General features: G+C 39.7%; 1 protein-coding gene across 1 annotated transcript; it reads right to left on the reverse strand.

Annotated features, from left to right (window-relative positions):
• Positions 1 to 8,469: 8,469 nt before the first annotated feature.
• On the reverse strand, positions 8,470 to 14,157 carry dact2 (dishevelled-binding antagonist of beta-catenin 2). The gene is made up of 4 exons (XM_053232891.1): positions 13,753 to 14,157; positions 11,436 to 11,568; positions 10,995 to 11,291; positions 8,470 to 10,836 (listed from the first exon to the last, which is right to left on the reverse strand). Exons 1-4 carry the CDS (start codon positions 14,044 to 14,046, stop codon positions 8,981 to 8,983), a joined length of 2,580 nt encoding a protein of 859 aa, XP_053088866.1. The 5' UTR covers positions 14,047 to 14,157; the 3' UTR covers positions 8,470 to 8,980.
• Positions 14,158 to 17,336: the final 3,179 nt, after the last annotated feature.

Below are 17,336 nucleotides of genomic sequence, written 5' to 3' on the forward strand. Positions count from 1 at the left end.
ATTCACAATTACATCATTTTAAAAGTTTAATCTCCTGCAGATTGCTGGCAAATTCTTCTTGAGATATGTTATAACTCTGCAAGGTTCCTACAAGTCAGGCCTGGAAAACTGAAAAACTCTTGAATATTGTCTTGTCTTGTTGTAGGATATTTTCACTAGTCATTTTCACCACAGTTTTTTGTAGCTAGTTTGTGAAACAGAGGTACGTCTTTCTCTTCTTTCCATTCAAAAATCATGGTGGGTGCAAACTTTTGCACTCAACTGTATGACAGATAGAAGCACAAAACTGCAAATTTACATATTTATGCTTGGCTTGAAGTGTTTTTTTTTTCAGTCAGTTTAATATGACATTTACTTTTAGCATTTACTAAAATCGAATACATGGCTACTGTGAAAGTCCAGGTCGTATCACTACCTATTACATGATAGGATCTCACAGTCGAGCCACAGATTTAAAAGATTATCTTGGATCCTAATCTTTAATCCTTCGAGATTAACATTGGCATAAGAAATGGGCAGGTTGCTTAAGCCATTTCCTGTGGAGTTCGTAATAGGACTGAAAGCAGGTTGAACATCTGCTGGCTATTCAGTGCTTCCTGTCCAGCTCTAAGAGCTTTAGGAAACACTTCCTGAACTTCAGACCTGGGTAGAGCTCAAAAAAACCAGATGTTGACTTTAAGCAAGCATATGTTCTTTACGGACATACAGAGAAGTAGACAGGTATGTGTGCAGTCACAAGAAACAGCCTTTTTACATTGGTATGCTCGAATCCCAGCTTACAGAGAACATTATTAGAATGTTTAGTAAGGATGCAACAAGTTCTAATAAAGTTAAGATTAACATTTGAAAAAATTCAAGCACTGTTCTGAAAACATCTGCTGTAGTAATAGTTTGCTTTCTAGCCAGACAATAAACTAAAATTATACCACAGTACTGCTGAATGCTTGATTCTGGTCCGAAGGTAATAGTAGTTCCAGCTGCAATGTTTATAACATGCTCTGTATATGTAATTTATGTGTAATCGTAGATATGGCGATTTTTTTCTACAAGGAGACACTGACTTAGCATTGTTTAGCAAGGAGTCTCCAGTGTCAGTGCTTTGTATCAGGAAGAGATAAAGCAGTAAGTAAGTTTTCCAACACAGGAGAGTCCTTGGTAACTCCGAGCTTGTTTCATGGACATTCTACAACATTAAATGTAACTATAAATGTATAAAAAGTATGGTGTCGTTCTTTAGTTAACATAAAAATTAGACTCTTTGGTTTTATTCCAAGTGTTTTATTCCTTATGTATGGAAATTTGCATTATCATTTGTACAATGACAATAAAAGGAACATTTTCAAATATTATGTAACAAGGAACCAGAAAACTTAACAGACCCTTCTTTAAACCTGAGTCTTTCAGGTCAGCTATCAGCTGCCTAGGTGTTTTTGGGGTTTTTTTTTGCTGAAAAGCTGCACCAGTTCAAAACAGATGTGCTTTCATGCTGGATGTTATGTGAATTTATCATGTGGTTCCATGCATGTGACTTCACAGCCTTCACTCCGTCTTGCTTTCCACACTGCACCATCTTCATGGCACGCAAGGCTTCAGTTAATGTGTTTGTGTATGCAAGTGCGTCTGTCTGTGTGTGTGTGTGCTGTCTGCGTATTTAGACAACCCGACCACAGCATGGAGTGGTTCTGTGGACAATGTGGTGCAAATAAAGGGTGAAAGAGAGGATTAAGCACCAGCAAGCAGGATGTGTACTGAGACGGGTGATGGGCCTTAGGGCTTCAGCATTACTGTCCTACACACATACTTTCTACACACAAGAGGCCAAGAGTTCACATAGGACAAAAAAATATCATGCTAACATTTCTGAGATTTTCCTTCTTTTCTTCTTCAACCTGGTGAAGCTTACTCTAGAGACCTAGCTCCATTCATATTCATGAATATAGGGGTTTTGCCTGTCTCTATTCGTATGTACAGTAAGCAGAAGGAGGAAGAGTCGCTTCCCTCCCCTTCACAAGCTGTCTAATCCTCCTAGAAGCACAATTAGACAGTAAATCTCACTTTAGTGCTCGGTAGCATTGCCCCGGTATCCACGACTTCTCAAAACCACATAGAAAGACGTGAAACTAGCCCAAAAACTAGCCATGCACTGGGAAAGGGAGATACATTTGCCTTCTTTTTCTCAGTCTTTGCATAGGAAACAAGTTCACAGTGGTGCGCACGCATTTCTGATCTGCGGTGTCTGAAATTCACCTTTTTAATCATCACTTGGCAAGCTATTATCCACTCCATAATCCCCTTTTTCCTCTCCCAGTCATTACATTACATCTCACAACACAAATGGTTGCTACAGTTTAAGAGACGACACATCATAAATGCAATTGATCCAAAAAAATATGAAAACAATGATTAACGAAACTTGTTACTTCTACCTGCAATGTCCTGTCATAACTACTTTTTCTAAAGTTTCAAATATACACAATGATGCACGTCATTACACATCACAAAAGGCTGTTGCACAAGAGAAGGCTAACCACTGACGCGTCACACAAACTGTTCTCTACAACAACACAAAATGAAAAAAAGAAAAAACACAGAACACAAAGCCTTTCACTGAAGTGAGAAACCCCCGGAGACCTACAACAACACAAACAACAATAGAAGTGTATTCTCTAAGACAAGTGCACACCTAGCCGAGTTAATCAAGGAAGAGGCCCTGAAATCTTACACATCTCTGACAGCTGGATAATGAGACACATTTCCACCTCTTTAATACAGGTGATTCTACAACTGGGGTACAGTTTGTGTGCCATTGATATAAGAGTAAAAAAGACATTTTAAATAACAACCTATGTGCAGGTTTCAAATAAAGCATTTATAAAAACCTCTACAGTATGTAGAAAACAGCATTTTTGCCCAGTGTAACTACATTTTACCTTAAAATGCAATCAATAAAATACTTCAAAAATCTTATTTTTGCGTTATTGTTTGAATCCATTTAACATCTCGTGCTTGAAATATCCTTTTCCATGAGCAATCCATTATATATTATGAAAAATGTGCATATTAGTTCCAGAATATTCACTCAACCCTGTTACCTGAACACATTCACCCCTAGTCACATGTTCAAATGCAGGAGCGGAATTTCCTGAAGATCATGGGAAGAAGAAAATGAAGTGCTCTCATTTTTTTCAGTGATATTGTTGTGTGTGTGTGTGTGTGTGTGTTGGTTCATCAGTGTTGAGGAACTCCTGTTTTTTTAAAGCACATCAGTGTAAAAAGCTTTTCTCATCAGGGTGACAAGGATGTTCCTGGGCCTTTACTCTCCATCAGGTTAAAGGCATGTCTCACTTCACGCTCTCTCTAGAGACACTCTACACTCCCACACACACACACACATACATACACACACGTTTGCCTTATGACCTTTTGGTTCTTTTAGGTTTTTAAATAAAGTTTATTCTTAAAAAAAAAAAAGTACACGGAAATGTCTTCAGAAGTAAACATTTGGTTCAGACATTTGGTTCCCATCGAGATATAAAAACATGACCCTCCACACACACACACACACACACACACACACATATGCACACTTCTCTTGCATTTTAGCAAAACAAGACCCAATCATAGAAAGTGAAGAAAGTGCATTGAATGTAATAGAGAGAAGTAGAGAAAGACACATACAGAAAGAAGGTGTTGGTGTGGGTGGCATCCCTGTCTGAGCAATAACTCGATGATTTGTGACACAGCCTAAAGGGCTGCCATTTGTTTGGGGATTACCTCATCCTAAATGGAAACCCTAGAGCTTTTCCAACCTCCCCCGATCCCTCTTTTCTTTTCATCTAGCCCACCACTGCTTCAATTAGCACCACTGCTGGGTAGCTGCTGTTGTGCTACTTTCTCTTTCCCTTTGTCCTGTCTGACTATATTACATATAACAAGAATTTGCCTTGAGAAGGTGTGGGAAAGACCTTTGTGTGTGTGTGTGTTGCAAATGCACTCCTGCTCTTTAATTTTGTCTACTTCCTTCCTCTGAAATCCATTTAGCCTACAAGCATGAGATAATGGTGTGTGATGTATGTACTATATGTGTGTAGCTTTGTAAAGCTGCTCAGCACCAGGCTAAGCCATGGGGTTTAGAAATTAATGCTGCATTGTGGGATTGATCCACCATATTCTCATATCTAAATTCGGAAGTGTTTTATTCCTCTTATACCACATCAATTTGTCAACATTTACAATTATTAATTTATTAATGAACAACACGTCATACTTTTTATACATTTATAGTTGCATTTAATATTTAATATGTTCCATATGCTATGGAACATCCACAAGACAAGTTTGTTGTTATGACTAATATTATAATAGCTATAAACAGTCGTTCTTTCACCTGCCTTTCTTTTTTTTAACCCTCTATCTTTTATTTAATAGGACAAGAAAATGCTTATTGCTGTGTTACTGAAAAACTAGAATGCGCAGAAAGTCCTCTTCCTGAAGACTTTCCCTTGGTGGAAAACATACAGACTGTTACAAAGCTCCAATACTGGAGACTCCTTCCATAAATATTAATTAATATGAATTCTATAAATATTAAGTATTATTTTTTGGTAAACTTTCCTGTTATCCATGATAAGTAATATTAGCACTTGTATTAGTGCCTCACAAATATTTGTATCCAACCTACAGTGGCATTCCTATGGAGACCCACATTCTGTCAACTTAATGGTTCGGAGTCAAAGGCATAACAGCGCTGACCATTTTGCCCCATCTTAACTAATAAGATCAACTGAACAGATGTGTAGACTTTATTTTTTAGCTGTCTACATTCACACTTTTTGGGCTCGACATCTGTATTCCTTAGAAATGTTTTTCAGGTTTGTTTGCATGTCTGTGCATGTGCTAGTAGGAGTCCACTGTCAGTTGACATTCACACATGTTCAAGCCCATTTCAGTGTTTATAGGCTATAATAGCCCACAGACTATTAATATGGGCGTTGCAACCGTTTTGTGTTGTGCTGACAACTTGACAGCATTAAGAAGTAGCGCTAAACCTGTATTTAATAGCTTGTAAGTATGAACGCTCTGAGATATTTGTACAAATTGGACAATATCATCGTGTGTGGCATGTCTTTGCTTACTAGACAACATCCTCCAGTCCATTCTTTTGCCATTGGTGCAGATCACATCTGTCAAGCATCTGCAAAGATAGGTGAATGTAATTCTTGGAAAAATAATCCACCACATTCCTACACTATCTTTCCATTCATTAACCCTTGGATCATGGTATTCTGGTTTATTTTTTAAACAACAGAAGGGTTTGGGAGTTTATTTTGAACTCCATATTTTCATCTCATTGGTCAGTCCCTCAAACACCTGTATTTCAGCAGGTCAATGAAAGCCCAAAGCCCAAATGGTTAGAATAAGAATTCTTATAGTTATGGTTATCCTGAAATATGATGGCATTTCCATGCTCTAAAAAAAGAGGACAAAAATATGATGGGGCATACTATTATAGGAAAATAATCAACCACGCGGTGGTGTGATGTAGCTTAAATGTTACTATTACCAACCCAATGTGGATTATTTTCCTTTGGTACGTTAACAGCATTAGAGCAGTATTCAACAGTGCTGTGATACAACACAAATCAAGAGAGGGGAACGGGTTCAGAGCGCATGTAATAATGATGTATGTGAGATGATCCAGCCACAAGCAAGGTCAAGTCTACTGGCCTCAACCAAGCTTCAAAGAAACACAGCTGGATCCTTCCTCCCCTCTGTGCTCCCATTCTTCTTCATTTTTCTCCCCTTTTCCCTACTAGCCCATTTGTTGTCATTCCTCAGATTCGGCCCATTTCTAATCCCTTTTCTCAACAGGGTCAAGGGTCGCTGTAGCTAGACAGGGTGGGTCACGCCCGAAACTTCATATGACCAATAAACATGAGCATGTGACTGTGTGGAGCATGAAAAGTGTCTTTGAAGTATTTGTTGTTGCTGATGCACCAAAAGAGGCTGCATTGTTTTTAGCTTTATTTGAAACCGTAAAATTGGACTAGACAGCCTCAGAGAATCGGAATCAGAAATAATTATACTGGGCACATAAAATTTAACTTAAAAGGAATTCGATTCATGTGTTTCCCAGCATCTGGTTCTGTGGAATTACGAGGACTCATTAGCTGTATATAATAAATTGTTCATGTTTCTACACCTAATTAATTTGCCAAAAAAAAAAAAAAAGATTCCTTCCCAGAGGTTAGGCATTATTTTTCTCTTTCCAAAACGATCCATCCACCTGCAAACTGACTTAGAAATATAAAATAAACATACCAAGTTCATTATATCATACAAACTCCTTCCCACAGCTTTATTTAATTCTTTTTTAGCAATTCTAGTGTTTACAATGATCCTTTATGGGTGGAGAGCGGACTTATTGCACTGTCTGTAGCCATGAGGAGAGGATCATGTAGACCTGTAGCTTGTAAGTAAAAGTTGATGAAATTTTGAGACAGTGTGTCACAGACTTCTTAATCCTCTTAATACTCTGTCTGACAGAGATGAAAAGGGGCCCAAGAGATCATGTGGGCTCCATCTGTGTGCATGTGTTTATAGAAAGGGCTTTGATTCAAGTACAGTACTTAAATCCTATTCCAACTTATTAAAAGCGCTGTAATTGTGAACATTAGTGATTGCCATCCTGCTTACGCTTTTCCTTTCTCTCCATCCCAAATAAACACACGCACATCTCGCCAACATTGCAGCATACGCAAATTAGGTCTCAACAAAGCTGCATGCTGATGATGATGATGATGCTCTTAATATTTCACTTTTTATAGCTTTAGACAAGTTGGAATCTGTATTCAACTGCTGATCATAGTCAGTTGCGTGTTGCCGCCTAAATGACGCCCCCAAAAAAGTAAATTATGTTGATTAAAGCTGCATGAAGGGAAGTTAAGCTGAATTTGAATCACATTGCGAGACTGTCGAGATTAAATAAATCATCACAGAGAGGGTGCTGTCTTATAACACTGATACGTTTAAATCACTCATTATACTCAATTTGTACAGACGCCTTCTCAATTAGCAAATAATGCTGTTGCAATGTTGTTGAGACGTAAATTGAACACATCTTGCAGACGTACATGTTCGACCCAGAACAAATCACTAGCCCGGGCATGCACGATAAGCAGATTTTGCACCCGGGTGACTAGGTTTTTTTTTTTTTTTTATAGTTGCCCAGTGGACAAGTAGGTTCAACATCCAGAGAAAGAAAATAAACCCTACTGCATATTGACGTTCGCAAAAAACAAAAGTTTTTCTTTGGTAGGTATTCACAAAAAAGATGCTATAACCATAGTGTGTGCTTCTGAATCCCACCACCTGCTGCACTACACAATTGCTATTAGCTGAGGTGTGATCTGGGTGACAGTAGAATGTATTTTACACTGTGGATAAATTAGCATGCACAGATGACCGACGACAGATGACTAGCCTATAAAGACTAGCCTATAATATAAAGACACTAGCCAGACTCAGATCCAACTTGTAGCTGAAATGTTTGCCAGTGACAAGGTGACTATCAAGAGAGGATAAGGACTTGTTCTTTTCACTTTGCCTAAAGTAACACATTTAACTAGCTTACTAGCTTGCTATATTTTACCTTGCATTAACAAGCATTTTATTAAATGGGACATGGGACTGGGCAGCTCATTAGAGCTTTCACTTGCTCTGTGAGCAAGCTAGTGAATTTATGATTTGTCCACTCCTGCCAATACTCTTCTGTCATTCTGCCAGGGTAAACTTTTACAATGTATTCTGGTTTGTATGCATCTTCTTTCACACACATGTCCTTCATTAGTCTTCTCGTGTACTGTAGATAAGAATTGTGCACATGTTCAGTAAGGGTAGGGTTATCGTCGGCGGCACATCATATGTGGGTTAACTGTCTGCTTGTGTACTTGGGTGCCGTAAATGTAGGGCACTGTAAAAAAAATATGAGAAATGTTATAACTACCTGCAATTATTATGTTAAAAAAAAAAAGAGGCAATTTTCTACAGGGTGTCCGAAAAGTCAGGAACCAGTAAAGTTGAATAGGAGTTAAACTACATTTACGTGACTTAAAAAAATTTATTATGTATTTACTTATTTATTTACAGTTTTTTTTTTCTTACAGGAGAAAAATGGCATTAACATTGGATGAAAGGGTAGAGATAGTGCTTCTTGGTACTCTCATTGGTTCCTGGCTTTTCGGACCCTGTAGAGTAAAAAAAATGTAGAATAAAAAAAAACATGCTATTATATTTCTCTGAGAATAAGTTACAGGTGTTGATAGGTTTCCAATATGATTTAAGCCCCACAACCAGCAATTCAGCTTGTGCAGTGAAGCATCGTAACTTCCCATTACACAAAAGGTCACTCAGTGGTCTTTTGCCTAATGAGTTTCTGATGGATCAGGTCTCCCTGATGAACAAGAACGTCTAGAATCCTTTGAACATTAAATAGTGTTTATTTGCAAGGAGATTAAGATGCATAGCAAAAATCAGATCTGAAAAATAATTCCACACAAGAAAACAGCGTTTGAGAAACAAAATACAAGGTATCTTCTTACTAGGTTTCTTTTTTTTGGTGATTTTGTATATGCAAAAACAAACCAACAGAATATATACAATATACAGGTTGTAAATAGAATTTTAATAAGAAAAGCATGTTTGGTGCTTCATTTTTTGTCTTTAGTTGGCAATAAGATTGGTCTTTGGCACATGGGCAGAATCTTAGAAGCAGTTACATGAGCTCAAACAAACATTTCAACACTTTGGCTAAATAAAAAGTAAATGGGAATTTGTCTTAAAAATGGAGTGCCTTGCATAAAGATACATATAGTCAGTCTCTCAGAACTTGTACGAAGAATATGAACGTATACGGTATTTGAACCATTTAAAAACTGTGAGAATACTGTAAACTTCTGACCAGTGGAAGGAAGCTTAAGGACTATACTAGAGTCATGACTTTAAGTGAGGCTGGTTGAAAGCGGCGGATCTTCTTCTTCAGTGCTCTGGATGCTTTTATGCGACATGAAGCTGGTTCAGGACGAAGGTGCTGTTGGATGGACAGCCCGTTGGCTGTGGGGCCCACAGTAGCCTCAGCCCAAACCAGACCTGATTCATCCTCATCTTCCTCATACAGATCATCTTCATCCAGCGACAGGCTGCTGTCTGAGTCGGAACCGGTTTGAGACTCCTGGCTTGACTCGCTGTCTCCGAAACGGTTGGTGGTGTAGTCACTTAGCTCTCCCTCACTGCTCTCCACGATGGTGGAGTGGAAAAGAGAGGCACACTCGGCTGAGTATTCCGACTCACACCTGGGTGGGTAGTGGGTAGATAGAGGTGCAGGGGGGTATTTCAAGTTCAGATTGCTGAAGTAAGAAGACGAGGACAGAGAGGGCTGGAGTGGACGAGGAAGACCACCCCAGTGACCCGAACGAGGTCTCATGCTCAAACTTCGCACCATTCCTGACTTTTGTGAGACTCTGTGAATAGGCATCTCCCTGTTCCTCTGGTAGTGGGTTGGGGGAGCAAGTGGAAGCTGGATCTCTGAAACATGGGGCCATTTTTGAGAGCTCTGCTTCTTTTGGGATAGGTTCTCCAAGTCTGGGAACTGAGCCTTTGGGGGTTTGTTGGATTTGGAGGTATGTTTCTGCTGCCGATATGATTGAAGGTGAGTGCTACATGGATTTCCAGGCCCCAAAAGACTGGACTCTGAGCAAGAACGAAGTCTGGGATCCATAAGGGGAACATCGATCCACTCTCTCTCTGCACTGAATTGCTTTGGATTTCTATCTCCACGTGTTTTAGTGCTATATGCTTTATCCTTTTCATGTTCTCGAGATGAGTGCTTCAGATGGTGCTTCTTACCTGTAGGTTTCTCATGACCCCTCTTCCGCAGTTTCACAGCCTTTGTCTTCTTGTCTGCCTGACGCACCTTCACCCTCTGAGACCCCGCAGGCACAAACTGGGCACACACAAACTCAGATTTAGCTGTATGAGTACAACCTCTATCTCTGCTTTTATTGTCCTCATTAGGGAAGGTAACGCTAGGTCTCCTCTCAGGAGCCTTTGCAGCTATTGATGCATCCTCAAAGCCATTCCCCTGGTCAAACCGATCCCTAGACTCATTTTCATCCACTTTCTCTTGACCCATCACTGCAGTTCGTATTTGATTCCTTGTACTCGCTGAATACTGGACAGGACACATTTGTCTGTATTCTTCTGCCTTATTGCTATTCAGGTTCATTTGCTCTTTGTCCCCAGGTCTTGGTGGCGATTTCTTTCCATCCGTCACTGGATTCTCGTTGGACCCTATTTTCCGCTGGAGGGATCCCTGCATTTCGTCATCATTCACTTGCTTCATTCTGAACCCAAAAAGCCCATGATCCTGAGCAACATTGATTGGAATTGGGCCTTTTGCCACACCCAACTCACTCTGGAGGCTCATCTTACTTGAACTGCGCTGGAGCAGTTTGACAATATAACCTTCAGGTTTGGCGCCACTTGGCTCTTGCTTTGGAAGTGTGTCCTTAGAAAATCCCACATTGGTGTGTTTCTCCTGGGAATCTGTGGTCACAGGCCCTCCCTTATCTCCACTGAGAGAGAAGATAGGGCTCTGGAGGGCTACAGCATGCAGGGGGCTTGGGTAGCAGTACACTTCAGAACCATTGCGGGATACAAGGTTGCTCTGATATTTGGGATCCACGGTGGGGTCAGAGAACTTACTGGAGAGGATGGAGGTTTTAATATCAACAGGTTTATAGTAGCCAAAACCAGGGTTGATCACTCTATCAAGATCACCTGGAAAAACAAACAAAAAAATTACACTATTAGAATGAAAAAAAAATTCAGTCTAGCAATTTAAAGTTTTTTTTGGTTTGTATCTCTGGGGAAACCCTATAACAGAAAGTTTCCATTTAGAAATTTATAATGATTAGCCATCCAGTGTTCATGCTTACCTGTTGACACAGGTCTTTGTCTGGCTCTCTCTGAGCTGACTGAACCTGTGCGTATTCCGCTGCTACCCAGACGTACACCCAGGCCTCGTGGAATGTCCGGCTGAGCCGTAGTCTCATCCGCAGAGCGTCTACGGCACACATCGGCCTGCAATTGGGCATTACGGCCGTGGGCGGCCGAGAAGCCCGAGGATAGTGGAAGGAGGCTCGCTTGAGACGAGGTTGAGAGACATTCACTGTAGACAGATGTGCAGGAATTCGACAGAGAGCCCAAACCACCGTCACTGAGCTCGAAGAATCCTAAATGAAGAATTGTCCATTATTAGATACACTGAATAAAGCAACATGCATTACTAGTTAATATTCTTGTAATGTGTATCTGATGGCATGCATGCGTGGGTTAATGAGACATAATGTACAAGCTTTTACAGTCTGTCTGCTCACCTGAACTGGGCCGGCTGTCGCTCTCCAGGTGTTCAGCAGAAGCTTTACAAGCATCCAGTTTAAGCTCACTGATCTGCTGGTCCAGCTGCTGCAGGTGTGTTTTCAGTCCAACGTCTTGCCTGCGCAGACGAGTCTACAAGCAAAGTGTATGCTGGTTAGCATAGAGGTGACAGATTTGTTTAAAAATGCAAAACTCAGAACAGCTCCAATTCTGAGTATGATTATTTAACAGACAATGAACACTACAAGTATGAAATCTGTTTTTTTATTTATTCATGTTCAGTAAACACTTTATCCTGGTCTGTCATGGTGGTTCTGGACCCTATCCTGGGAACACAGAGTTGGGCGCAGAGTGGGAATACACGCTGAATGGGATGCCAATACATCGCATGCGCACACGCACACACACATATTCACACCTAGGGGCAATTTAGAGCTCTACCAGTATGTTTTTGAAAGGTGGGAGGAAACCAGAGAACCCAGAGGAAACCCATGTAAACACAAGGAAAACATGAAACTCTGCACTCGAGCTCATGATTGAACAGGGACACTGCAGTTGTGAGACAGCAAACGCTACCCCTTGCTTTTGTTTTATTTAAATAATGAATTTATTTTATATTAGTTTTTACATTTATTGGTGGTGCAATAAGTGATGAGCAAATTTGAACGGCACATGCACTTACCTTATACATATAGGAAATATTATATATATATATATATATATATATATATATATATATATATATATATATATATATATCTCCAAAGATCAAAGTTAGCATTATGGGGGAAAAAGACACTTAGCAAGGTCTTCATATGAAAGTGAACAAAGTTCAATCATTTGACTACACAAAGTCCTGTACATTTAACTGCTCTATTGACTAAGGAAGGAAAATAAAGAGAAAACAATGGAGGCAGTTTCTTAAAGATCTTTAATGAATGACACAGGCCTCCTGCAGTTATAAGACATTTGGGGGAAGGAAAGAAGGAGGTAAAAAGAAGAAAGAAGGAGTGTAGTTGACCATTAACCGTGCAAGGACAAGGAATGGCCTGGGGGTGCGATGTTGAAAGTTCACTCGTCTCTCCCGCAAAGAAACACAGACCACTGTGTACAATTAAACACTGTATGCCAAATACTGACTCTAAGAATTTCATAACTATCCACAGATGTATGAAAGAGACTTTTAAAAAAATTATACCACAAAACCACATTGCTACCTGTAATCAAAATATGGGTGTGATTAACCCACAAAGAAGAACTGAACAAACAGGTTCCTGAATTGATTAACACATCTAAGCAACACATCTTAACATTTCTTTACATCACTATGCCATGTCATTTACACACAAACAACTTGTGAAAATTCTTAGTTTCTCTACAAGGAATTTTATACTGAGTGCAATACTACTTTCATTGTATATCAAGGTCTGCCTGTTTGTCAACCCGCCACATGCATGACCGACCAGATTTATATTTTTCCACTTGACTCGCATGTTATTTCCACGTGGTTCAATCCCTTTAATTGGGGGCCACTGTTGCGTAAAAAAAGTTCCCCGTTCACTGAGCAGAACCACTTCCTCTGGAGGAATTCCACCTTGGGGAGCTACTGTTCCTCTCCCAGTCAATAGAGGACATGAGTTCACTTAAAGTACAAATGGTTCACCAGAGACAAATCTCACTATTCTAGTCACTCCTATTTTTATCCATCTCCAGCTCTTATCAGGTCATGTGCATTCTATAGAAACGCTATATTTTTCCACCTCCATGAGCCTATACGTGGCTGTGTGTGTCAGGAGATGGATCAGATAAGCTGCACTCAGACTACAGCAAGGGGTCAAACCTGTGTCGCCAAACCGAGGTCATTTGGTTCTCTGTGGCCATTCTAATTAAAGCGGGTTAATGATCAGAGACGGAAACACCCCCCCACCTGCCTAGCCAAACACTCCTCCACCCCCAACCTGCCCAGCCAAACCCCCACCCTCCAGCCCTGTCCCTTGGAACGAACCTTGATTTATGACCACCCCCAGCTGCGCAGGCGCACCAATAAGCGCTCTGAGTTAGAGTCTATAATCAGATGCGCACAATATATTTCAATCCTGAGACTTCTTTTTGTCTAACTTTAAAGACATTTCTGTTAACCTTTAGTGACAGCTGGTTACTTTTAATAGAAGTCATGCATAGATGTGTTCACGCAGTTATAAGCCTATAACAGTGCATTTTATACATATCTGCAAATCCTAACTATAATTTACGCTCGTGCGCCACAGCACCACTTTATTATTATTGTTATTATTATTATTATTCCTTTTTTCTTACCAGTTGCTGTTTGAGGGCTGTGAGCGTTGCCTCCAGTCGCTGCTGCTCCTCGGCTCTGTTTGTATCCTCGTCACTTTGGTGTAAACACACATCTCTGGCCGCAGGCTCACTCTGCGTGTCCGTGCGCGTGTCCATGCGGAGCGCCCGCTGCACCATGTCGCCCTGTTTCTCCCGCAAATGCTGCAGCTCTTGCAGCCCGGCAAACGCCGCCCGCAGCCTCTCCGCCACCCTGCTGCGGTCCACGGCTGCAGGCACGACGGCATTTCCAGACATTTCCGATTTTCTGCTCAACATTTTTTCGCCAGAGGCTGTTAAGGCATATCCGGAGGCGAGATGACTGATGCTCAGGTCTTGCGCGTGAAGCTGACACCAGTGCTCGCGCTCTGTACTGCAGGTCACGCTGCAGACCGGATACAACAAGCGGCTGGAAACCACGCCCACAGAAAGGGCGTGGCGTTTTCACCTTGTTAAGGCAAAACAAACAAACAAACGAAAAAAAACTTGTCTTATGGAAAAAAAAGTTTAGAATTCATTGATAGGTAGTTAGATAAAACGACGTGCATTTCATTGAAGTATTTAAATGAAAATAGCTATTTTAGCAAAGTTTTCAATCAAAAGTCATGTCATTAAATTACTCTGAAAATGTCTTCTTCACCTTAATAATAATAATAATAATAATAATAATAATAATAATAATCTTGTTTGTACTATTTGGATGCTTGTGCCAGTCATGGTCTCACTCTTCCCTAAGTAACATCAATATTATTCTATAGTTTACACAAAAAGTCCAACAGGATCAACACCAAAAGTCCAACAGGAATCATCCACAAGTTAACAATGAACAGTTATGGGGGAAAAAAAATGGGATCCGAGTCCAATAATAATAAGAAGAAGAAGAAGAATAAGAAGAAGAGCCTTCAGTGCCTTATTATGCAATTTATTATGCAGCCTTCAGTGCTTTATTATGCAATTTATTATGCAGTTTCATTATATATAGGCCAAAAGTATGCGGACACTGCCCCTCAGATGAATACAAGTTTCTTCCCCAAACTGTTGCCACAAAGTTGGAAGCACAGAATTGTCTAGAATGCCTTTGTATGCTGTAGCATTATACTTTCCCTTCACTGGAACTAAAACCCAAACCTGTTCCAGCATATAACAATGCTCCTTTGCACAAAGTGAGGTTTATAAAGACGTGGTGGAAGAAGGCGAGTGTCCTGCAAAGAGAGCTGACATCAACCCTGAACACTTTCAGGATGAATTGGAATGCTGATTCTGCACCTCAGGCCTCCTCGCCCAACACCAGCGCCTGACCTCACTAAAGCTGCTGTGGCTGAATGGACACAAATCCCCACAGCCACCCTCCAAAATGTGGTGGAAAGCCTTCCTAGAGGAGTGGAGCTTATTATAACAGCAAAGGGGGAATAAATCTGGAATGGGATGTGCAGCAAGCACATATGGGTGTGATTATCAGGTGTCCACAAACGGCACGGCACTATACTCAGCTGGAACAAGCGTCCCTGATGGAAACAAAACAAAACAAAACAAAAAACCATCACAGAAATTCTAATGGTTTCTACTACAAATAGGCTACCATTACAAACCATCAGCTAACCATTAAAACCATTATCATTACTGGTCCTTAATGGTATCCACTAGATATAACATGCCACCAACAGAAGGCAACAAAATACCAGCAGAGACCCACAGGGACCATTAGAACCTCCATTAAAACCATTACAAATTCTATGATGGCTTTTTTTTTGTTTTTGTTTTTCCCAGCATGGTTGTCCTGTTGGCTCAATAACTCGTTAGCTGATTGCTAAACAGTAAGAACGGATGGTACAAGGGCTACAAATTTGTTGCACCTGTAACACTTTGCTTACTGATTAACAACAAATGTGTAAAAACACTTGAAATTCACTAAGTGACAAAGAATGTCTCCAAGCTCTCTATTGACGAAAGCATTGTTTTGGTGCGCCTTCTAGCGGTAAGAATAACTAATTACATGTAAGAAAAACAATGAAAAATAAACTATAAGATATTTATTAATGTATTTCTTTGCACCGCTTTCACCAAAGAACCCCTGAAAACGTTAGCTTTCAACAAAGGCTAACAACAATTTTATTCCTAATCTCTCAAAAGAGAGCTAGCACGCTAATATCTTTGACGATACAAACTAGCCGAATGCTAACAGCTACACTTGCTAGCCTTTGAGAGACTTGAGTAAAGTAGTTGCTATGTACAAATTCATTTATATTTATCAAGTTTGCGTTCTGACAGCTAGTATTAGCATTCAACTTCTTTATTTTCAAGTACTTTATTTTTGTTAAACATGTTGAATACTAACAGCTAGCTGTCACAATATAAAATTATTTGGTACATAGTCTACAAAGTGTGTAACAGCTACATCTGTTAGTCTACAGTTAGGAAGTGTTATTTGCTTCAAGCTGTCTGATGCCAAAAAAGTCTTTTATAGTTTATATTTTATCGTGAAATGTAGTAAATAAAAGTCAAAAGGATTAGGTGAAAGACAAACCTCAAGTATAGATTTAAAAAAAAAAAGAAAAAATTGCACAGTTTAGTGACATTTAGCACAGTAACAAGTAAATACATTTTGTTACTTCCCATCTAAGATTTTCTGCCTGCATGTGAAATTATTTGAAGTTTACACAGGACAAATGTGTGCTTTTATAAAATGTAACAGGTTTCTGTTAAAATTAGGTTCATAGTAGATTCCCTAAAGATTTGTACATCCCAAATACCCAAATTTCATTGTGAAATATCTCATCTGTTGCTATACTGTAGACTTGTAACTAAAAACTGCTGCTGAAATCATAAAACCTTTTTCACAATATGCTCAACCTGAACATTCTTTCAACATACTTCATATTGTTGGTTGTTGTTGTATACAGTTGTAGACGAGTAATGATTTATAATCCCACTATCTGATGTCACCTGCAAGAGTATAGGTTCCATTTTGAGTCCTGGTTTCACCCTCATGATGTCTCAGGGAGTTTTTTCTTGCCACTGTGACCACCGGTTTGTTCATTAGTGATCTAAATCTACATCTGGATTTCCATAAATCTGCTTTGTGACAATATCTATTATTAAAAGCTGTGCTACACACATAAAACTGAACTAAAGTTACTCATGCTTTTAGAAATGACAGACACAAATAGAGCTGGTTTGGATCCGTAATGATGTTGATCACAAGTGATCTAGTGTTCCAAGGGTGTAACTGGAGATCATGGTATGTAACCTTCTGTGCATAAAACCGGTTCCCAAATCCTCAACAAAGTTAGATTGATTTAGAACTCTTTAAATATTTGTTTGAGGCTTAAAAATTGTCATCACCTTCAGCACTGTGGTTATTGCAGGCTTTTGCTATTTACTATCATACAGATATTGATAATGTATGATAATGTAAATTTCATAGTTAAATTCATTCCTGTTTGCAGATGAAATGGCAATGACAATTCTGTTTCCACTAAATTCCTCTAAAAACTTTCCAAATCTCTAATCATTCAAGTAAAATCATGAACGAAGGTTAGAACATGGGGGGGAAAAAAAGAGGTAACCAG

The sequence above is a fragment of the Pangasianodon hypophthalmus genome, chromosome 3 (genome assembly GCF_027358585.1).
Source record: "Pangasianodon hypophthalmus isolate fPanHyp1 chromosome 3, fPanHyp1.pri, whole genome shotgun sequence".
Classification (NCBI taxonomy): domain Eukaryota; kingdom Metazoa; phylum Chordata; class Actinopteri; order Siluriformes; family Pangasiidae; genus Pangasianodon; species Pangasianodon hypophthalmus.

What these genes read in the sequence shown, in the direction of transcription:
- dact2 (XM_053232891.1), bottom strand. Translation starts at nt 14,046, where the DNA reads ATGTTGAGCAGAAAATCGGAAATGTCTGGAAATGCCGTCGTGCCTGCA. An exon ending in CGACAGCCGGCCCAGTTCAG is followed by an intron (nt 11,292 to 11,435) that starts GTGAGCAGACAG and finishes TTCTTCATTTAG; the next exon opens with GATTCTTCGAGCTCAGTGAC. An exon ending in ACAAAGACCTGTGTCAACAG is followed by an intron (nt 10,837 to 10,994) that starts GTAAGCATGAAC and finishes TTGTTTTTCCAG; the next exon opens with GTGATCTTGATAGAGTGATC.